The sequence below is a fragment of the Hemitrygon akajei genome, chromosome 12 (genome assembly GCF_048418815.1).
Source record: "Hemitrygon akajei chromosome 12, sHemAka1.3, whole genome shotgun sequence".
NCBI lineage: Eukaryota > Metazoa > Chordata > Chondrichthyes > Myliobatiformes > Dasyatidae > Hemitrygon > Hemitrygon akajei.
This window is the reverse complement of record NC_133135.1, coordinates 21,123,519-21,147,624: the sequence shown is the minus strand read 5'-3', so window position 1 is coordinate 21,147,624 and position 24,106 is coordinate 21,123,519. Positions and strand designations below refer to the sequence as shown.

Genomic DNA, 24,106 nt, shown 5'->3' with positions numbered 1-24,106 from the left:
TGTAGCCTAAATCAACCCTAGAGGTCATCCGAGTCTGGCTCCAAGGAGCCATGCACTGCTTCATCAACGGCTGCTGGAAACAGATTCAATTATAGTATTTGAAAATAAATTTCAATAATACTTTGAACAGAAAAAAACTGCAAGTATTGTGGAATGAGAGCAGGAAATGATCTGGCACAGGAACAATAGTCAAAATGGCCTCGACCTGATTCATTCTGAGACTTGCCTTCAGTTTTTTTTCCACAATACAGTACTCAACAGAGTAGAACAGTATGAACCTGATGAAATCCACTGCATTTAAAATCACCTACTTTTTGTGTTTGTGGTTTATTTTTATGAGCTATCTACATATTTGTCAGCTATGCTGTGTTTTAAAAGTTGGGGTGAATACAGTCCTCTGTCATTTAAGAATCTGCTTAACACTACACAGAAACCAGGGTTTGAACACCATTTTTATGCTTTTGTGACCAAAACTAAATTCAGCCTGAGGGCAAACCAGACATTTTATCAAGTGCCTGACTTAAATTGCTATTACCAATAAGCATGTTGCTTGCTTGCATAATTGCTGTGCTGCATTTAAACATAGCCATTATAAACTCAACCTGTTATGCCAGATTTCTATCATTCTATTGTGAGGTTAGGTCTAGGTCTTAATCATTTGTTATTTTGTGTTATTTGGGAAATTTTAAGATTTTCTGCAAAAGTAGTAGGATTAGTTACTTTAATTGGGCCACCATTAAAATCAGGTTTATTACCATCGACATATTGTGAAATTTGTTGTAGTACAGTATAAAACATGAAAACTACAGTAAGTTACAAAAATAAATTGGTAATGCAAAAGATTTTAATTGCTTACCTCAGAATCAGAATGTTGCATGGTGCAGATCCCAATCTGGGGATTTCAGAGGATTATTTATACCAAACAAACATTTCCCTGTGTCCTAACTAAAATTTATGTCACAACAAACATCACTAAAATCAATTACCTATTGATCTCATTGTTGTAGGATGTTTCCTTAATCACATTACAGCAATTGGCTGCATTTCAATAAATTGGCTGAAAATCCCTTTGAGTAAAAGGTGCTAGCTAAGCAAATTTTTTGGCCCCTTTTACTTCAGTAGTTCGGTCAGTAACACAAATAGGTACAAATCCTACTTCAGAAGAATGAATCGCAGTCCTACCCCCCCCCCCCCCCACACACACACACACACACAAAGTTGGTATTTATGCGTCCGTTGGAGTATGGACTGAAAAGCCTATGTAAGTGCCTAATTCTGACAGAACAAGATTTATCTCCTACAATAAACTGCAGCTATCTAAAATCCCTGGTGATTTTCATAAATTACCAGATACTTAGGGTCAAATATGGGACATTCCTGATATAACTATTTATCAATATCACTGAAATAATCAGCGTGTTCTCATATCACAGTTTGATGGCCAGAAGTGTGCAAGTTGCCTGCTGCTTTTCGTACATTGGCTTCACTTCACATTATGTGCTCGATTTATTAGGCATTCGTCCCCTGTGCAAGCCCAGCCCCTGCTTTAATGATTCGCAAAGTCACGTTCGCTGTTCTTTTTGTCTGCAGCTGGAGGGAGAAATTGTGTCGGCTAACTCCGGGCCGCGTTCCAAAAAGCTGCCAGGCGGCAGAGCGCCTTTAAACGCAAAGTGGTCGGAACCGCCGGAGCAGCAAATGACAGCTCCTGCTCTTCTGCAGGCTAGCAAAGGAGGCAAATGAAGCTCCTAATGAGCACGCCGGATACCGGTGGTGATTTGCGTGGGCTTTATTTAGGTGGCTGCGAACTGTTCGAGGGCGAGTGAACGTTACCAGAGAGAAGCGATGAAATAGGGAGGCGGGCGGGCGGCCGGCCGGAGTGGATGTGCTACATTGCCATGGCGAGGGGACTGCTTCCCTGGGCCTCCCTGAGGAAGATCTGCGGCAGTCACTACTACATCCAGGTGGGTGAATCCGTCTGTTGTGAGCCAGTGTTTATGTTTGGGGAAGCTCCTCGGTTTATATGGGGAGGGATGGTCCGCGGATGAGGAGGGAGGGAAGGGGGGAGCGGGATCGCGACCACCGCCGGCGATTTAGTGGTCATCAGCCGGACCGGTGAGGCGCCGTCACGTGAGGCGGCCGCGGTCTGCTGCGCGCGCGAACGGAGCCTGCACCGAATGAATGGCCGGGGCGCGGGGCGCAGCGCGAGCGCGAGCGCGGGACAGCTGCAACCGCCGCTCCCGCTCCCGCTCCCGCTCCCGCGCCCAGACCAGGTGGTGCCCGGTCCACTTCCTTCCCACACACAGCTTGTAAACCTCCTGTACGCACCGAATGCTGCGTGTGTGCACACCGGGCGTTTTGTCTGAGCGCTATCAGCACCGTCTTCATCCGAAGCGCTGTGTTTTTTTTTGTAAAGATATCATAAACGTTCTTTTCAGAACGTGTTGCTCTCTAATGCATTGCTTTTATTTGGTTGGATTTTTTTTAAAAAAAAGAAGTAAGCCAGCCGTCTGGACGGTCTTTATTGTCACTCAAGAGTATGTAATAATGCAACAAAGGACGATTTATGTGCTGTAGAAAACATTGCTTCATTGGGTATCGAATTGCATTGTAAATAGTAACGCTGAGTTGGGATTTCTTGCAACACAAAGCATATTTCGGAGTTCAAGGTGATCCGTGTAAAATCCGATCAAGCCGACTATATCTCTGCTTGCAAGATGTGTTCGATTCTCTTGTGGCATTGTTTGTAGTAGTGCTTGGGAACTAAATAATTAATCAATATTCTTCCCCTTCCTTATCCCTCTGGAAGTGACGCACTGAAACTATTAAATGTTCGGTGAAAGTATAGGATCTCATGGTTGTCATGTAATTTAAAAAAAAACATCGGTCTGGTGTGCGGACCATTCCGATGGGTCTCTGATAAATGATCAGTTTACTTTCAGATTCGGGTTTTGCACCCCTTCACCTGGAGAGTGGGTCAACCAATAATCAATTGACTATTATGTGAGCTTTCGAGTCAGCTCGGTATTTTTCGTCGTTGATTAAGATATGGAATTAACCAAACCAAGAGGGAATCCATCTTTAATACCACTTGAGGCTGAGAATAAAATGCTGCAAGCAGCCTGAAGGAGTTTCGCAGCATAAATTCCTTGACTCCTGTGCTGATTGATCGAATCCTCTCCCTCGCACCCCCCCCCCCCAAGATTGACGGTGCTAATTACACCTGAGGTGAATAGATTGCCACATGATTTTAAAACTCTTGGTTTAAGATAATGTTAACAATATAAGTAAGAGGAAAGCAGAGAGATTTTTGTTAGAAAAATAGAATTTTTTTGATTTTCCCCTTTTAATGTCTCCTGGGATATTTCTTGTACAAAAAAATTAGCTCTTAATTTTGTTAATTTTAACACCTTGCTTCTTGTTTGATTTCCATGCTGATTTTTTTTTCTCCATCGAAATGGTATACTGATGCATATCTTCATTCATGAATCTCCTGTGTTTACCTCTCTATTTGATTTGGTAGAAATGTCTTGTAATCTGGTGGATTTGTCAAGCTCCACAAAGCACATTAGGGGAGTGATGCACTGCACTGTCAAATATACTGACTTTTGGATAGTGTGTTTCTTTCTCATGTAGTTCTATAAGGAGAAAATGTTTCTAACAGGAATTGGAAACCTCGCATCAGCTGCAGCCAGAGTGCTTGCACCTTGGGTGAAGGGAGAGTGGGGCTTTCCCTACTGGCACATCGTTATGTGCAAGACCATAAGACATAGGACCAGAATTAGGCCATTCAGCCCATTGAGTGTTCTGCCATTCCATCATGGCTGAGTAAAAGACATTAAGTCTATCTGGAAGAAAGATGTCACAGTTATTGAAATGCAGGATGGATTTTTTAGTCCATTATGTTTTGAACGCCCTGCCAAATGAATCTCTTGTCTCTGGTGTCACAGAAATGGCTGTAAATTCTTTGAGTTATCACACTTTTCCCTTCCTGATGGTAAAGGAAAGCAGAACTCTTGCTGACCTAAGAAACATCTTATTCTCTAAACTGAAGGCAGTACTCTGATCTCTCAGCAGAGCCTGGATGTCTCCTGTCAACCATGACTTCTGATTTGCCCTCAGAGGCACAATTAATAACCTCAATGCACTTCTTTGTATGACCAGTCATCAATGCTAATGTGATGTTTGAAGTAGCTTCCTTCCTGAACATGTTCCAGTCAGTGTTTTCAAAATAGTCCTGAAATGCTGAGGTTGCTACTTCTGGCCAAGTCATCTCCCTTTTGAAATGGTTTGACATGCTTAATCAGTGGTCTGTGTACAGGAATTAGCATTATAGATAAGTGGTTAGAGTATCCAAGGTAGGGCTGGAGTGCAGCTTTGTAAATGCCATACAAATGCACCGGATAACGTGATTGTGCCCAGGTCACTGGATTTGTGGGGCAGCAACTGCACTTGGTGTGTGACCCTATTTCTTCTGTTCCCTCAGTCGCCCAACTCAGAGGTGTATTCCAGTGGAACGATGTTTCTTTTCCACTTTCAGTACCAGCTTTTCTAAATTTTTAATTTAAATTTGCATTTTCTAGCAAATCATGCTGCGAACATCTGTTAAACAGGAATCAAATGGATGTAGTCCAAACTTGCTTCAGTTGATGTTCTTACAGCATAGAGAACAACATGACTTTTATCCCTTTAACATGGAACTGGATTTGAATTCAATTCCAAAAATGTAACCAGTTTCCTCCCCTAACGCTTGTCAAGTAACCCCTGAGTTCCTTTTTTAAAAAATGTATATTGATCACTAGAACAAACTAACGTTAGTTCCATGTTTGGTTTTCACTAATTCAATCTGTTCTTTGACCAGGTCTTTATAATTTAATTTGGAACTTTTATTTTGGATCTGTCTTCCAGATTTGCCATTTTGCATATTTCTATCAAATCATGTCAATGGTCACATTTTTCAGAAGGTGATTTACCCAGTTGTTTTGCCTTTTTTTCATATGACATAAAATTTACATTGTAAATGTTTTGATGATTTTGTGTTTCATCTTGTGCTTTAATAAAAACTATTTGCATATGATTCATTTTGTAATGTAGGAAAAGCAATTTTGAGGCATTTAACAGGAACGCAATCAAATAAAATTTGATACTAATCTAGATAAGGTTCCTGAGGGGCAGATGTCATAGTTGGTCATAGAGGGAATATCCAAAAGAAGGGAAGTTAAAAGTATAGCTGCCAGTGGTGAAGCAATAAATTTGGGAATGTTCAAAAGAGTCCAGATATCTTGAGTTGTAGGGATGATGGAAGTTGCGCAGATAGGGAAGGGTGATTGTTATGGACGAATTCTGAAAACAGAGATGAAAAGTTTTGGAACTGACATGCACAGGATTATGCACAAAATATCCAGAAGACTCAATGTATTGATCTTGTCAAATGATTTTTTAAAAAAAATTGCAACCAGATTGGATGTTTTCAGCCTGAAAGGAGATGAACGATACATGAAACATTTTTGGATATTATTTTTCATAAAATCATATTAATTTTTGTTTACAAAAGAACCATGAGTTGAAATAAGAAAATGCAGTTCAAGTAGCAGAATGTTCAGTGGTAGGAAAGAACAAAGGTCTATTTATAGTGTATATTCCCAAAACCTCAAAGGAAGCAGAACTATTAATGAGGTACTTTTAAAAATTCATTTGGAATACTTTTCCTTGATTGGTTAAGATCTAGAATATAAGAGAAGGAAGGTTATGCTCAAACTGCATACAATTGAGTGTTTGAGTGTGGTTCGGAAAGATGTGATTCGACTAAAATAAGTGGAGTGGAGATTAACACAGATTTTGCCCAGACTGGAAATTTTACTAATGAGAAAGAATTGGATATATCAGAATTGTTTTATTTTGAATAATCTGAAGTGCTTCTATAATTCTGAGGTGTAAGATGTATCGTGCTGTAGAAGAGAGAAACCAAGGAATATGTGTATATAATTCCCTGAAAGTGGAAACACAGATGGTGAAGAAAGCAACTGGAATAATTCAACTTTTTTTTTGCTTTGATGGTCTGAGGTACTCAACTACTTCAAACAGGCATCATTTTTATACTGGTATCCAAGAAGAATGTACTATCTGCCTCAATGCCTATCACCCATTAGCACATGCATCCATCATGATGAAATGCTTTAAGAAGGTCATAACTTCTTTCCTCCTGCTGAGGAGTGACCTGCATCTGCTCCAATTTGCCTACCTTCACAGAAGGGCAGCAGCAGATGCCTCCTCGTTTGCCCTTCATTCAGCTGTGGAACTGAATAAAGTTTATGATCTAATGGAACCCCTGGACAATTAAGATGCACATGTCAAATGCTCTTTGTTGACTGCAGCTCAGCTTTCAACACTATCATCCCCATGAAACACATCACTAAACTACAAGACCAATAAGGTATAGAGGCAGTATTTAAACCATTCAGTCCATTAAGTCTGCTACACTATTTCATCATGGCTGATCCATTTTCCCTCTCAACTCCATTCTCCTGCTTTCTCCCTGTAAACTTTTACGCCCTGACTAATAAAGAACCTATCAACCTCTGTCTTAAATACATCCAAGGACCTGGTCCCCAAAGCTGCCTGTGGCAAAGAACTCCACAGATTCACTACCCTCCAGTGAAAGAAATTCCTCCTCACCTCTGTTCTAAATGGATGCTCCTCTATTCTGAGGCTGATTCTCCTACCATAGCATACATCTTCTCCACATTGACTGTATTTGGGCCTTTTTAACATTTTAACAAGTACAGGCCCAGTGCCTTCAAATTCCCCTTTCTTTCCTCCTGGAATTATTCTCATGAGCTTTCTCTGAACCCCTTCCAATGTCAGCACATCCTTTTTTTTAGGAAATCCTGCACAAAGACTCGCGTCTTTTTACACATTGGATTTTTGAATTTTCTCCTTGTTCAGAATATAGTGTATGCTTTTATTTCTTCGACCAAAGTACATGACCAAACACTTCATGACATTATATTCCACCAACCACTTCTTTGCCCATTATCCTAATCTGACTAAATCCTTCTGTAGCTTCTCTGCTTTCTCAACATTTCATCCACCTATCTACGAATCATCCACAAACCTGGCCATAAAGTCATCAATTCTCTCATCCAAATCATTGGCATTTCACATTAAAAGAAGTGGTCCCAATATCAATCCCCGTGGAACACCACTACTTACAGGCAGTCAACTAGAAAAGGCTCCCTTTATTTCCACTCTTTGTCTCTTGCCAATCAGCCAGAACTCTATCTATGCTAGTATCTTTCCTATAATACCATAGGCTTGTATCTTGTTAAGCAGCCTCATGTGCAGCACTTTGTCAAAGGCCTTCTGGAAATCCAAGTACACAACATGCACTGATTCTCCTTTGTCAATCTTGTCTGTTAAATGGCCTATAATTTCCTGTCTTTTGCTTCTGTCCCTTCTTAAAGAGTGGGGTGACATTTGCAGTTTTCCAGACCTCCAGAATCTAGTGATTCTTAAAGATCATTACTCATGCCTCCACAATCTCTTCAGCTATCTTGTTCAGAAACCTGGGGTGTGGTCCTTCTGGTGTCTTATCTACCTTCAGACTTTTCAACTTCCTAAGCACCTTCCTAGTAATAGCAACTGCACTCACTCCTGCCCCCGACACTTTGAACTTGTAAACTGCTAGGGCCTTCCATAGTGAAAATGGAGGCAAAATACTTTTAAGAGGTAGTAATGGAAGATAATTTCCTTATCCTCCATTACTACCTCTAGCATTATTTTCCAGTGATCTGATATCTAATCTCACCTTTGGTGTCCTCTTTTGATTTTATTGGCTAGTCTACCTTCATTTCCCTCCTTTTGGCTCTTTCATTTGCCTTCTGTTGGTTTTAAAAGCTTACCAATCATCTAACTTCCCACTAATCACTACCACTCTGATTCTCATCCTCCTGCCAAATTAGTTTAAACTGTCTGCAACAGCTCTAGCAAACCTGCCCTCGAGGATATTGGTCCTCCTTGGGTTCAGGTGTAACCTAACCTTTTTGTACAGGCCATACTCCACCCCCCCCCCCCCCCACCTCACCTGCCAAGAGATCTATTCCATTGATCCAGAAATCTGAAGCTCTGTACCAGTTCCTCAGCCACGCTGAAGAATCTGTCAAATCATTATATTCTTAACCTCACTGGTGCATGGTGCAGGTAGCAAATCAGTGATTACTACTCTGGCGGTACTGCTTTTCAGCTTTCTACCTAACTCCCTAAATTCCCTCTTCAGAACCTCTTCCCTTTCCCTATCTATGTCTTTGGTGCCAATACTTACAAAGACCTCTCTGCTTACCATCCCTCTTTAGAATGCCATAGGCCTGATTCAAGATGTCCCCGACCCTGTCACCTGGGAGGCAACATGTCATTTGGGCATCTCCTTCACGTCCACAAAACTCGTGTCTAATCCTGTATCAAATCCCCTATCAATGCAGTCACCTTCTCACTCCCTTTCTCTGAGCCAAAAGCTCACAAACACTGCTTTGTAAATCACTTGCCCCTACCTGTATAGAGCCTCCTTTTGTCAATTTGTTTGGGCGGCTAGAAAAAGCTTGAAGTCTGAATGCTGCTAGGATCAGGTACAGTTACTACCCTTCAACCATCAGGCTCTTTAACTTCACATTTCCTATCACTGAATGGTTCCCGCAAATTATGGACTCGCTTTCAAGGACTCCTCATCTCATGTTCTCAATTTTTATTAGTTATTTATTATTTTTCTATTTGTAGTTTGTCTTTTGTACGTTGGTTGTCCATTCACCCTTTTGGGTGCAGTCTTTCATTGATTCTATTATGGTTCTTGGATTTGCTGAGGATGCCGGCAAGAAAACAAATCTCAGGGTTGTACATGATGACGTATAGAGTGCCTATAAAAAGTATTCCCCCCACTTGGAAGTTCTCATGTTTTATTGTTTTACAACATCGAACCAGAGTGAATTTAATTTGACTTTTTTTTGACACTGAACAACAGAAAAATACTTTTTTATGGCAAAGTGATCTAAATTAAATACAAATATAAAACTCAATTATTGATGGCATAATATGACTCAACAGATCATCACTGGGGTAGCCAATTGATTTTAGAAGTCAGACAGACATACTTTATCCCGAGGGAAATTGGGTTTCGTTACAGTTGCACCAACCAAGAATAGTGTAGAGATATAGCAATATAAAACCATAAATAAATAATAATAAGTAAATAATGCCAAGTGGAAATAAGTCCAGGACCAGCCTATTGGCTCAGGGTGTCTGACACTCCGAGGGAGGAGTTGTAAAGTTTGATGGCCACAGGCAGGAATGACTTCCTGTGACGCTCAGTGTTGCATCTCGGTGGAATGAGTCTCTGGCTGAATGTACTCCTGTGCCTAACCAGTACATTATGGAGTGGATGGGAGACATTGTCCAAGATGGCATGCAACTTGGACAGCATCCTCTTTTCAGACACCACCGTCAGAGAGTCCAGTTCCACCCCCACAATGTCACTGGCCTTACGAATGAGTTTGTTGATTCTGTTGGTGTCTGCTACCCTCAGCCTGCTGCCCCAGCACACAACAACAAACATGATAGCACTGGCCACCACAGACTCGTAGAACATCCTCAGCGTCGTCCGGCAGATGTTAAAGGACTTAGTCTCCTCAGGAAATAGAGATGGCTCTGACTCTTCTTGTAGACACCCTTCAGTGTTCTTTGACCAGTCCAGTTTATTGTCAGTTCGTATCCCCAGGTATTTGTAATCCTCCACCATGTCCACATTGACCCCTTGGATGGAAACGGGTCACCGGTCCCTTAGCCCTCCTCAGGTCCACCACCAGATCCTTAGTCTTTTTCACATTAAGCTGCAGATGATTCTGCTCGCACCATGTGACAAAGTTTCACATAATTAGTTAAATGGAGATCTGGTTTTGGAGACCTACATGCAGTCAAAAGGTGTTTCATTTGATAGTGGTATAAATACACCTGTATCTGGAAGGTCCAAATGCTGGAGTATCAGTATCTGGGCAATAATTACACCATGAAGACAAAAAAAACACTCCAAGCAACTCTGCAAAAAGGTTATTGATTGAGATGGATTTCCAAGTCACTGAATATCCCTTGGGGTATAGTTAAGTCAATCAAATTAATCTGCCTAGAGCAGGCCGTCCACAAAAACTGAGTGACTTTGCAAGAAGGGGACTAGTGAGGGAGGCTACCAAGAGACCTATGACAGCTCTAGAGGAGTTTCAAGTTTCAGTGGCTGAGATGGGAGAGACCGCACGTACAACACTGTTGCCTGGGTGCTTCACCAGTCGCAGTTTTATGGGAGAATGGCAAAGAGAAAGTCACTGTTATTTAAAAAAAAACACATGCAATTTCAGCTAGAGTTTGCCACAAGGCATGTGGGAGACTCTGACGTTGGCTGGAAGAAGGTTCTAGGGTCTGATGAAACCAAAATTGAGCTTTTTGGCCATTAGACTAAACGCTATGTTTGGCATAAGCCAAACACCACACATCATCAAAAACTCACATCCCTACCATGAAGCATGGTGGTGGTTGCATCATGCTGTGGGGATGCTTCACTGCAGCAGGTCTTGGAAGGCTTGTGAAGGTAGAGGGTAAAATGAATGCAGCAAAATACAGGGGAAACCTGGAGGAAATCCTAATGCAATATGCAAGAGAACTACGACTTGGGAGACAATTTGTTTTCCAGCAAGATAATGACCCCTAGCATGAACCTAATGCTTAAAAAGGAATGACTTAAAAACAACAAAGTTAATGTCCTGGACTGGCCAAGTCAGAGTCCAGACTTGAATGCAATTGAGAGTTTGTGGTTGGACTTTAAATGGGCTGTTCACTCGTGCAATCTGATAGATTGTAAAGAAGTATGGGGGAAAATTGCAGCGTCCAGGTGTGCAAAGCTGATAGAGACCTATCCACACAGACTCAAGCCTGTAATTGCTGCCAAAGGTGCATCTAGTAAATACTGATTTGAAGGTAGTAAATACTCATGCAATCAATTATTTTGTGTTTTAATCTTTGAGTTTAATTTCGATCACTTTGTAGAGATTTGTTTTCACTTTGACACAAGAGTCTTTTTATGTTGATCAGTGGTAAAAACACCAAATTAAATCCATTGTGATTCAATGTTGTAAAACAATAAAACATGAAAACTTCCAAGGGAGATGCATATCTTTTTATAGGCACTGTATGTACTTTGATAATAAATTTACTTTGAACTTTGCTTTCCTGAGACAGCAGGTAGTAGGCAGTCCATGAGAGAAGAGGCTGGTTATTGTCATTTGCTCAGCTGTGTCCTTTCCTGTGTTCAGGAAAGTTTCCTTAATCCATGTATAGAGGTCCCAGCTAGAGAGAACTTGATATTAGATCTCCTGCTGGGAAAGAATTCAGGGCAGGTGACAGAAGATTGTGTAGGGAAACACTTTGCATCCAGTACTGAATTTTCCAATTACCCCAGAATCTAGTGATTCGTAAAAGATTATTACTAATACCTCGACGATCTCTTCAGCTACCTCTTTCAGAAACCTCGGGAGTAGTTTCAAGATAATTATAGGTAAGTATATTGGTCTGGTCCTCTGGTTGAGATTCTAAATGGAGAAAGGCAGATTTTTTTTTTGACGGTATCAAAAAAGATCTGATGTGTGGATTGGGACAGGTTGCTTTCTGGCGAAGGTGTGCTTAGTAAGTGTAAGGCTTTCAAAAGTGAGCGTTTGAGAGTACAGAGTTTGTACATCCCTGGCTGACTAAAAGGCAAGAATAATGGATTTGGGAAACTAGTTTTGAAGTGTATTGAGATCCACTTAAGAAGAAGGAGGGATATAGCAGGTATAGGCAAGAAGGAACAAATGAAGTACAGGTTTCCCCTGCTATTCGAAGGAATGCTCTACCTATGAAATGGTTTGTAAGCCGGAATGTTGTAAAGTGAAGAAGCAATTACCATTTATTTATATGGGGAAAATTTGTGACCGTTCACAGACCCAAAAAATAACCTACCAAATCATGCCAAATAACACATAAAACCTAAAATAACAGTAACATATAGTAAAAGCAGGAATGATCTGATAAATACATAGACTATATAAAGTAGGAATACTTTTCTGCAATTATTACAGCACTGTCCACCGTAAAGAAAATCTCACACAAGTGCTCTGGGCAGCACTCACAGCAAAAACACTTGGCACAAGTGCTCTCGGCAGAAGCACTCTTTCCAGTAACCTCTATGCTATGAAGTTGCCAAATAATTCCAAATAACACATAAAAATACACAGCCTATATAAAGTAGAAGTTATGTCCGTCCAGTGTAGTTTCACTTACCGGAATCAGGAAGATAGTGAGCACACTGATGGTGTGTTGGGCTGAGTTGTCGAAGGTTGAGGTGGTGGGAGACTGGGATATCATCTCATCGTCGTCTGTTTACATCAGGACAGGCAGGTCACCTTCTATGTCTGCCTGTCTCGTTGTCAAAGGTCGAGTTTCATCTTGTTATAAACTTCTTTTGATCTACCCAATGCAAAGACACCACGTACTAGGGTGAAAATAACTTTAAATCTTTATTAGCAAGTTACTCGAGAGAACCCTCTTTAAGCGCTCTCTCTCAGAGGCTGCTTTGAGGGTCTCTAACTCCTGAAGCAAATACAGTTCTTTTTATATCATGCAGTCATGTCCACAGATACGTGTGGGTTCACCCCCTTAGTTTCTCTACAGATGAGTATTGTTAATGTTATCAGTCATAAATTGTTTGTATAACAGTTTTAATTGCTATTTTGTCTGGATACAGACATGCATAAGCCCATCACCCAAAGTCTGCTGCCCTTGTAAATAGTCACTCCCTTATATTATAGGTGCCATAAGGAACACAAAGCACTATATGTTTCCCACACCAAGTCTGTCGTCACCCGCTCAGCTCATCCTATGGGAAAGCATTTGTGCATTTATACTCTTTTTCTCAAGCTCATAGCTGCTATGACACTTTTTTTAAAAAAAAAATTAAAAAAATAAATAGATAGATAGATAAATAAATAAATAGCCAGGGTTACAAGCGGCCTACGAGATGCTAACTTTTTAATATTACACTGTGGCTGATGTGGAAGGCTTGAAAAATGACGGTATGCTTGACTGCTTAGCCTGGCACATTTTTCTAACATACAGTTCTTTGTAAGCACTCAAACCATTCTACAAATATGCCCTAAACCTACGTACCCTTTCAAAATTAAAGTCATACTTTTCTGCAATCATTGCAGCTTCGTCAATCGCAGTGAAACTCTCACGCAATTGCTTCACATTCAGTTCCTGGATGACTTCGCTTTCAGGCTGTTCACTACTGCGTTCGGCTTCAATTGTTATCCTTTCCTCTTCATCAGCTCTTCATCTGTCAGTTCTTGGTCATGGGATGCCAAAACCTCTTCAACGTCATCTTCGTCAACTTGCACAAGCCAAACTCACTGTGTCCTTACTTCGTTCACCATGATCGAAACACTTTATTATGTCTAGTTTTACGCTAAGTGTAACACCCTTGCACGCTCTTTTAGGCTATTTCCAATACCTTAGAACTCATCTTGCTAACAGATGCACAAAATAAATCGACATAAAGCACAGATGCTCACAGGCACATGTTTAAGCAATGCCAGCTGGAATGCAGTTCCGGGGGAGAAGCTGGGCTGCTTGGCGCGTGCTGCAATTTTTCGTAACAGTGTAAACACCTTCTGTTAGCGAAAGCGGGTAACTAATATAGGTCATTCATAACAGCGAGGTGTTGTAAAGCGAATATTCGAAAAACGGGGACACTTTTACTTGAGTATAAGAAATGCAAGAGAAGAGGGCATGAGATCACTCTTGCAGTCAAGGTGAAGGAGAATCTCAAAGGCTTCTACAGATGTATTAAGAGCAAAAGATTAGCAAAGGACAAAATTGATCCTCTAGAAGGTCATGGCAGCAATCTATGCATGGAACTGAAGGAGATGGGGAGATCTTAAATGTATTTTTTTTTGTATATGTATTTACTTGGGAGATGGACATAGAGTTTATAGAAGTGAGGCGATCCATAGTGAAATCGTGGTCCTTGTACAGATTACAGAGGAGGAGATGTTTGCTGTCTTGAGGCAAATTAGGGCAGATAAATCTGTAGGGCTTGACAAGCTGTTCCCTTGGACCTTGTGGGAGGCTAGTCCAGAAATTGTAGGGGCCTAGCAGAGATATTTCAAAGGCATCAAAGTATGTATACAGTATACAAACCCAAGATTCCCCTTCCTGCAGGCAACCACAAAGAAAAGAAACACCATAAAACCCTTTTAAAGAAAAACCTCAACACCAAAGACCATCAAATAGCCAACATGCGATAAAATGAGAACAAATCATGCAAACGGCAAAAAGCGAGCAAACAAAGAACTTTTAACATAAAACTGCAGAGTCCTCAAAATGGTCCAGAAGCCACAGGCACTGAGTCAATTAATTAAGCGCTGTTTTGATGGCTGCAGGCCACAGTACACAGAGCCAATTCCATGCTGAAGTGCCTCGATCTAATTGCACAAATAGTAAAAATAAAGTAAACAAAAGTACATGGACCATGAACTGCACTGTCACCCAAAAGTGAGTCCATAGCCGTGAGCGCCTTCAGCGCTGAGGACACTAAACGTTAAAAGCAGAGTCCCCCATAAATGAATCCACATCCATGAAAGAGCCTTTCAGTGTAGGACCTAAGTCTTTGGAGAGACGGGGACTGACTACAGATAGTCAACATGGCTTTATGTGCGTTAAGTCATGTCTAACCAATCTTCCTTGTTTTTTTAAGGATGTTACCAGGAAAGTTTAAGAAGGCAAGGCAGTGGATGTTATCTACATGGACATTAACAAGGCTTTTGTCAAAGTCCCACATTGGTTGTTGGTCAAGAAGGTCCATTTGCTTGGCATTCAGGATGAGGTAATATATTGGATTAGACATTGGTTTTGCGGAAGAAGTCAGAGAGTGGTTATAGATAGTTGCTCCTCTGACTGGAGACCTGTGACCTGTGGTGTGCTGCAGGGGTTGATGCTGGCTCCATCATTGTTTGTCATCTACATCAATGATCTAGGTGATAATGTAGTAAATTGGATCAGCAAATTTGTGGATGACACTAAGATTGGAGGCATAGGGGGCAGCAAGGAAGGCTGTCAAAGCTTGCAGAAGAATCTGGACCGGCTGAAAAAATGGTAGATAGAATTTAATGCAGACAAATGTGAGATATTGCACTTTGGAAAGATAAACCAGCATAGGACTTGCACGGTGGATAGTAGGGCATTGAGTGCAGTAGGACAGAAGGATCTGGGAATACAGATCCATAGTTCCCTGAAAGTGAAGTTATAAGTAGATAGGGTCATAAAGAGTCTTTGGCACATTAGCTTTCATAAATCAAAGTATTTAGTATAGGAGTTGTGATGTTATGTTGAAGTTGTAGAAGATGTTGGTGAGGCCTCATTTGGAGTATTGTGTGTAGTCCTGGTCACTTGACTCCAGGAAAGATATCAATAAGATTGAAAGCATGCAGAGAAAATTGACAAAGATGTTGCCAGGTCTTGAGAGCTTGAGTTATAGGGAAAGATTGAAAAGGTTAGGACTTTATTCCTTTGAATGTAGAAGACTGAGGGAAGATTTGATAGAAGTAGACAAAATTATTAGGGGTATAGATGAGGTAAATGAAAGCAGGCTTTTTCCACTGGGGTTAGATGAGACTAGAACTGCATGTCATGGGCTAAGGGTGAAGGGTGAAATGTTTAAGGGAGTGTGTGGAACGAGATGTTAAAGGAAGTGGTGCATGTGGGTTCAACTTCAATATTTAAGAGAAATTTGGATAGGTAAATGGATGGAAGGTGTATGAAGGGCTGTGATCCTGGTGCAGATTGATGGGATGAGGCAGATTAATAGTTCAGCAAGGACTAGATGAGGCGAAGGGCCTGTTTCTGTGATCTCTGACTCTTTAACTCTTTGTCCACCACTTAGTGTGGCTACGGGCAGAGGAGTTGCCATACCAAGCTTTTGTGCATCAGGATGGAATGCTTTCTATGGTGTATATCGATTTTAATTATATATGGGGGCGGGGGGGAATTGGTAGGTGTCAACGAGGAATTACCAATTTTCTTAAGCCTCGAGGAAGTAGAGATGCTGGTGAGCTTTCTTGGATTGTAAATTCTTCCCTTTAAGACACTTGCTGAGCTCTCTTCTAAACTGTATAGTTAAATCTGCTCTTCCTACTTCCCTGACAGTGCATTTCTGACCACAAAATAAATTCACATGTTATATTTGCTTGCCAGTTACCTTATATTCTTGGTTTTCTAGTTCTTCACCTCTCTACCAGTAGGAAAACGTTTTTCTATTCCATATAAACTTTCATCAGATCTCCTCACAACCTTCTTGATGCAATAACAGCAGCCACAGCTTATCCAGTTTATCCACAAGGTTAATATTCTTTATCTCTGGAATCACTTTTATAAATCTTCTGTACTCTCCCTAAAGCCTTCACACCACTCCTAGAGAGTGGCACCCAGAAATGAATACCATCCGTCTGGTTGCAGTTAAACCAGTATTTTGTGAAAATTCATTATGACTGACTAGCTCTTGTATAGTTCTAAGTAAATTACTGTATATTATCAAAGTACATGCTGTATATGTCACCATGTTACAACCCTGAGATTCATTTTCTGCACGCATAATTAGCAAATCTATAGAATAATAACTACAACAGGATCAATGAAAGACTAAGCAGAGTGCAGAAGGCAACAAACTGTGCAGGTGCAAATATAAATAAATAGCAATAAATAGTGAGAATGAAATAATAAGTGAGACAATTGGTTGTGGGAACATCTCAATGGATGGGCAACTGAGTGTAACTATCCCTTTTGGTTCAAGAGCCTGATGGCTGAGGGGTAGTAACTGTTCTTGAACCTTGTGATTCAAGTTCTGAGGCTCTTGTACCATCTACCTAACGGCAACAGGGAGTAAAGAGCATGCCCTGTGTAATAAGGATCTCTGAATGCTGCTTTCCTATGACAGCATTTCATGTAGATGTGCTTAGTGGTTCAGAGGGCTTTAGATGTGATATACTGGGCCGAATCCACTACCTTTTGTAGGATTTTCCATTTAAAGGCATTGGTGTTTCCATACCAGGCTGTGACGCAGCCAGTCAATATTATTCACTACACATCTTTAGAAGTTTGCTAAAGTTTTTGATGTCATGCCAAATCTCCACAGACTTGGGGATAGTCCTTTTACTTTTACTCCTGTTACTACTTGGGAACAGTCAGTATGGCTTTGTGGAAAGGAGATCATGAATTACAAACTTGATTGAGTTTTTGAGGAGGTGACAAAGATTATTCAGGGTAGGGCTGTGAATGTTGTGTATACTGTATATAGATTTCAGTAAAGCTTTTGACAAGGTCCCTCATGGTAAACTGGTCCAGGAGATTACAATGCATGGAAACTTGGTAGATTGGATTTCAAATTAGTTTGGCTATAGAAAACACAGGGTACTGGTGGAGGAGAGTTATTCTAACTGGAGATTTGTGACCAGAGGTGTTACACAAGAACCAGTTTTGGGGGCCTGTGATTTGTATATAAATGACTTGTAGGTTGATCTGTGAGTTTGTAGATGGGTTGTGAATAGTGAGGAAAGTTGTCAAAACAATCAGCAGGTTATTGACCAGTTGGAAATATGAGCAGAGAAATAACAGATTGAGTTTAATCCAGACAGGTATGAGTTGTTGCACTTTGTGAAGTCAGATATAAGAGGAATGTATTTAATAAACAGCAGGGCCCTTTAAAGAGCCTTAGAAAGCAAGTTCATAGCTCCTCAAGTAGGTCAGATCAGAATCAGGTTTATCATCACTATCTTTGTGATGTGAAATATGCTTTGCTGGAGTAGTACAGTGCAAAACAAAAAATACTTTTAAAAGTAAATGGTGTTAAAGAGGCATAATGAGGTAGCATTTATGGACAGCCCAAAAATCTGATGCCGAAAATGTTCCTAAAACATCGAGTGTGGGTTTTCAGGCTCCTGTACATCTTACCTGATGGTAGTAATCTAAAGAGGGTATAAATTTGGCATAGTTTCCTTCATCATTTGCTGAGTACAAGTTAGAATGTCAAGTTGTAGTTGTATAAAACTTTGGTTAAGCTAAGTCGGTCAGAAAAGCTTTGGGTTCAGATTTCACCCCAAAGACTCAGCTCAATGATTTGCTGAAGTCCAGAATGGCCAGAATTCTTCAGGATAAAGTTTTAAAGCCTGAGACCCCATTTGGTTTCTAGATGACAAGATCCTTAGTTGTTGAAGAAGAGCTATGGCTTTGACCCCATTGTGCTAGTCAGTGCTTATCCCTTCATCAACATTACCAAGAAACGGAATATCTGGTTATTACCATCTGCCTTTTGTGGGAATTTGCTATCCTTGCCATTAGAACAATATTTCAAAAGTAATATTTCAGAAGTAATTTATGATACATGGTCATGAAAAGCCGTATATAAATGCAGTTGTTTTTTTTTGGACCATAGTAGCAATATGTCTGTTGAAACCTTGGTACAGTCTATGGATAAGTATGCATGTAACCACATGTGATTTACTGAGCTGATGCATCTCGAGTAAGAATTGTGTAATCATAATTCTCTAACCCCAAAGTCATCACTAAGGTATGGCAACTAGTTAAAGGTCTGTTCTGCATTCCACCTAACTCTGTCTGTTGTTTTAGGCATTGTGAAACTCATCCGTACTTTTAGAATTTTGTGTTCTGCTTGGGCAATGGGAGGTTTCAGAAATGGAAACTGCATTTTTTTTTAAGATGCTGTATCTTTCACAAATCTTGAGTAACTTGTAAATTTAATTACTAGTATCAAACCTACAAACGTGGGACTCATTTTTCTTTACATAGTTGAATATTGTTGCCAGGCCAACCATAGTAGTAGAATTGGTGGAACCGACAGTTAAAGGCTCTGTATGAAACATCGTCTTTCACAGAATACGCAACCCTCATTTCTGCAGTCTTGATTCATCTAAAAATGATGTGCCATAATTTTATCTCCTGTGGATAAAAGAACTTTAAAGACACAGCTTTATTAAATCAATTGGAAATAGTCATTTTACAGTTGGATAAATAGCGGTGCAGATAAATATGCAATAAAAATCCATGATTTTCATTGTTATGCTTCCCTGGAATCCCTAACCCAAACCACCATCTCATAGTTCATCCAGGTGCCTGGGAATAAAATTGGCAGAAAAAATAGTGTGTATCCTTTTAGTGATTTTTTTTTTCTCTTTCTGAAGTATTTACTGATTTATTTTTGGGTTCTGCATTGGTTCCACTTAATTTGGTGAAAGTATCAGAGGTCAGCATCAATAAAAAAACGTTACTTTCTGCTTTTCATTTTGACTGCTTTATCTTCCGATTAAAGAATGATCTGTAATAGTCAACTGCCATCAATGAACAATTTCTGTTCATTATAGAAAATAAAATGACACCAGACCGGTGCAAAATATGAAACTATGCATAACTAATCATTAACATTAATTTAAAATAGGGGCTTTACATCATTTAGAAACTCTGCTTATGTACAGTCTTCCCTATTTTATAATCCAACATTGATTATTCTTTAAAGAATTATTTAGCTGTAAAGTGCATTGAGGCTGTTGGCATACAGTGCCTCTAATTTAAATGCATTATTTCATATTCCATTAATGTGGATATCATTAAATATTTACATTAGCTCCCATTACTCCAGTAGAGGCATCAGAGCTTATCTTTTTCAGTGTAATTTCTCCAACAAATTAGATGCAGAAAGTCACCTTTTTATTTAAAGAAAGATTTTTGTGGAGGAGAAGGAAACCCAGAAAATGGCTTTACTCTCTTTCTCTCTCTCTGTCAACAGGCAATATGCTTAACAAAATAGATTAGGTGAAACTTGAGTATAAAATGGCTCTAGTGTCCTACAGTGACTTCTGCAGTTACCATAGTAGCAATTCCTTTGGGAACGTGTGCAAGCTAGTAAAGCATGTAACAATTTGCACTCTATTCTGGAAATATGATTGCCCAAATTGTTACAGGCAAACTGTTTAAAATTCCAAAAAATTCTCTTTTGGGAAAGGATCATTTTATTAATTTGGATTGCTACCCAGCTAAGAATCTATGGTCTTCAGTGTGTTTGTAAGAGAAAATAAGATGCCCTGATGTGATTGGCTGGATGTTCTCATTTCAAAGCAAAGTAGTACTCTAGACCTGAAACATTAAACCCCCTGTCTTGTGGAGCTGTACATTCTGAGTGTTTGCATCATTTTATAATGAATGTCAATGTATATCAAAACTGAGCCGAAACTTGACCATTAACATTCTTTTTGTTTTAAAAGCAGTAAAAAGGGAGCCCAAGTACTCTTTTGATACTGGACTTTTTAGTGTTACGTTCCCCAGTAACCGGGTAGTTTTCCAGCAAAGATAGATGGATCCACCGAAGCCTGATGCTACTATTTTCAAACGTTTTTATTTATAAAGGGGCACAAACGTATGGTTAATACAAAACATTCAGATCATATACGTCGTCACAACTCAATCTAAAGCACAGGTATAGTAATAATCAGAAATAAGCTCTACAGTTGTCTAGGGGTAATGTAGATATATTTTGTTTACTGGATATTTCAAAGTCTTTTTGCGGTCACTGCAGTTCCACCAGCTGCCGTTGTCGTGGTGTCGCGTTGGTGCACTTTTGTTAGAGAGAGAGAGAGAGAGAGAATGAAACATTTGCCCGACAGGTTTTCCAACCTGTAGGAGGTAGTTGGAAGTCTCGTTGGGGAATGGACTCTCATCTGTGGCTTCCCCTGTAGCTAGGCCGTTCTTCCGTGGTGAGGTCGCCAATCCCAGGCAAGGAAAAGACGCACACGAACCCCACCGCCTGCTGCCGATCTCAAAACGCTGTCACAGGATCTCAAGCGCGTCTTCCGGTGCGTCTGGCGCCCTGCCTCGGCAGCCCACCTTTTATCTGGACTGGCAGGGTTGTAGATGTCCATCAGGGTAGGGGGGCGAGGCAATCCTTCCCCCCATCACCCATCTCACATTGCCCTGAGATTTTGCACGTAGGCCAATTCCTTATCCCACAAAGGTGTCTCCCAAGACAATGGCTATGTCCGAGGCTTTTGTCTTGTTGAGCGACCAGTCCACTTTGCCCGAGGGCTTTACACGTGGTTTTCATGAGACAATAGTCAAAGAGTCGCTTTATTCTGCTTCCCTGGGGAACGTGGTCTTCAGCACGTCTCCCTCTCTCTCTCTTGGGTCATTTGACCCCCCCCCCCCTTGACTAGGGCTCTTGCGAATCTCACAAAGGAGGGGGCTGGGGTCATAACATCTCCCCTCTTAAAAGTTTTTTACCAGCGGTTAAAAACAAGTTGGTACAGAGTCTTATAGGATTTTTTTTCTAACACAATACACAAGCTCCTCTCTTCACAAAGTACTACCGTTATACATTCAAGTCAGTATCTAAACAGGTAACAATTACAGTGTCCCTTTCTTTAATATCTTAACATCGCGTACTGTACTAAAGTCTGGTAGCATCAAATTTCAGCTCAATAACCACCTATTTATTTATTTTCTTCAGCAACAAAACTAAGGAGGTGTGATCTTAGCTTAGGTGCATCTACAAAAGTTTATACAAATACTAATCGCTTCGGTCGTGTTATTTCACCGGCAGGTCTCCAAAGGGGTTGTCTTTATTAGTCACAGGCTTTGGCGCAAACCCGTACAACCGGCATTGCTGTTTAAAAATGGCATTTTCTATTAACCATCGCCTCTTTCCCGGGGAGTCCCCCCGTGGGGAACTTGAGTAATTTGGCGAGGTACTCTCCCTCCTTTTCTTTTCACGAGGGTTATTCTCTTAACTCGGTGTCCCCAACCTAGTCCATCATGGGAATTTCCACCCAGTCCTTTAATGCTACACAGGTAGTTAACCCTTTTGTCAAGACCATGCAGGCTGATGTGTTTCAGTTGGAACCTTTTTCTCCGGCCGCATTTAAATTTTGGCTTCCTCACAGCGCTTTCTTGAATAACAATAGCGTGTGAGGCACCCTTACATTCCAAATCAACCTGTAATCGATGCGCAGGCATCAATCTAGACTTTAACTTTTTTTCATTCGATTTGGGAACTACAGATTTACCGTTCTCCTCCACAACAACGGTTATCTCCCCATTCGTAAACTCCACATTAACTCTGAACACCCCCTTCAGCACAACCATCTGGGAACTCACACTTCCCAAGGTTAACCCTTTTTTTTCCGAACCAAGTCTATCTGCTCCAAAAGGACGACCGTCTCGTCCAGCTGAGTCAAATACCTCAGATTTTTTCTGAGCTCCGTGACTAGGTTCAGGACCACGTGCATCCCCATCTTGGACACACTCCAACGGGGCATTGGCCTCATCCAGGCTTTCAATACCCGTACCCTTTTCAAATTCTAAATTCCCCTGATCCTCCCAGTTACTCTCTGGGCAACTCACTTCCGGAGTAAACTCAACCCCGCGGGCTGAAACAACCCCATCTGCCAACCCAGCAGACTTCTTCAAGGTAATGGCATCCTTTTCATCTAGGACTGCCCTCATTTCATTATCGGGAACACCTTTAGAATTTTCAACTTCTTCAAACAGTCCTGCCAAACCAGACAGATCATCCATGTCCAACCTTGGACCTTTTAACAGCTTTATCTGTTTCTCATCTTTATTTCCTACCTCTAGGACCTTTTTCTTCGCTAAGGGCAGATCTACCTTCTCTCCCTTACCCCCTTTTACGTTACTACTCCTCGTTTTACCACCCTCGAAACCCTCATGGCACAGGGTCGGTAAAGACGTCTGGGCCAAATCAAAACTGGCCAATTTTAAACTGCTCCCGTTCTCAGCTGCTGCTCTCAACAGGCTGCGAGTGTCCGCGCATGCGGGATAGCTCGGGGACTCTATGGGCGGGGCCTCAACACGCACCGGTCGGCGGGTCATAGTCATGGCCGACCAAACTTTTCCTCCTGCTAAATCGTTTCCAAGGAGGACGTCCACGTCAGTTCTCGGGAATTCTGATGGCACCCCCATTTCAACTGATCCATACACCAGCTCACAATCCAAAATGACCCTACGCAAAGACACCCTTTCTGTCCCTTTTCCTATTCCTCTCAGGGCTACCTCGCCCGTCGGAGGACCGAATTGTAATACGTTACGGGTAATTAATGATAGCTCCGCCCCCGTGTCTCTCCAAATCCGTACGGGAATTGGCGGGTCCCCCTTCCTCACAGACACGGTTCCGTGTGATATATAAATCTCCGACCCCTCGCGCTCTCTGCTCCCCTGGGACCCTCTTGCCGACTTTCTGATTACCACTGCACACCCGATAGGGATCGCTGCTTTCCCTCTCTCTGGCTCCTTTCTCGGAGCAAAGCATTTAGATGCAATATGTCCCACCTTTCCACAATTAAAACAGGTCAAGCCAGGACCTCTCCTGCCGTCTTGCCTCTCCTCCTCAATTTTACCACTAGCTCCCAGCGGGATCTCCGCCTCAGCCGGCGGACTTTCTCTACCGTTCCCACGGTCTCTCTGGTAACTTTTTGGCAAGGAAAACTTTGTCTTGTGGGTTAGGGCATATTCATCTGCGAACCTAGCAATTTCTGAGATGGACTGATTCGTCCTCTCATTCAAATACATCCGGATCTCTTCCGGAACACAACCTTTAAATTCCTCAATCAAAAATAACTCCCTGATACGCCCATAATTCTCGGCCACCTTTTCCGCGGTGCACCAACGGTCCAAGAGCACACCCTTCTCATGGGCTAGCTCGGTATACGTTTGATTCCACCCTTTCCTTAAATTTCGGAACCTTTGTCTATACGCCTCAGGTACTAACTCGTAACCTCGGAGAATGGCCTCCTTTACTTGATCATAATTCCCTTCCCCTTCTGGGGGCAACGCGGCATATGCCCGCTGTGCTTTCCCTCGTAACACACTTTGTAACAACGCCACCCACTGCTCTCTGGGCCACTTCTGATTCACTGCCACCTTTTCAAAAAGCAAAAAATAACTATCAACATCCGTCTCCTCGAACGGG

At 41.3% G+C, this 24,106-nt stretch overlaps 1 protein-coding gene across 2 annotated transcripts in view; it reads left to right on the top strand.

The window, feature by feature from the left end:
- LOC140736775 (divergent protein kinase domain 1A-like) overlaps positions 1-24,106 on the top strand; it is a 76,826-nt gene that overhangs the window by 14,580 nt on the left and 38,140 nt on the right. Inside the window, exon 1 of one of the 2 annotated variants that reach the window (XM_073062691.1) lies at positions 1,623-1,961. The exons of the other annotated variant lie outside the window; for it this stretch is intronic. Within the exon in view, the coding sequence (XP_072918792.1) occupies positions 1,881-1,961 (81 nt within the window). The 5' untranslated portion in view covers positions 1,623-1,880. Of the gene's footprint in view, positions 1-1,622; positions 1,962-24,106 lie in introns of those variants that run through there. 2 annotated transcript variants of the gene reach the window in all.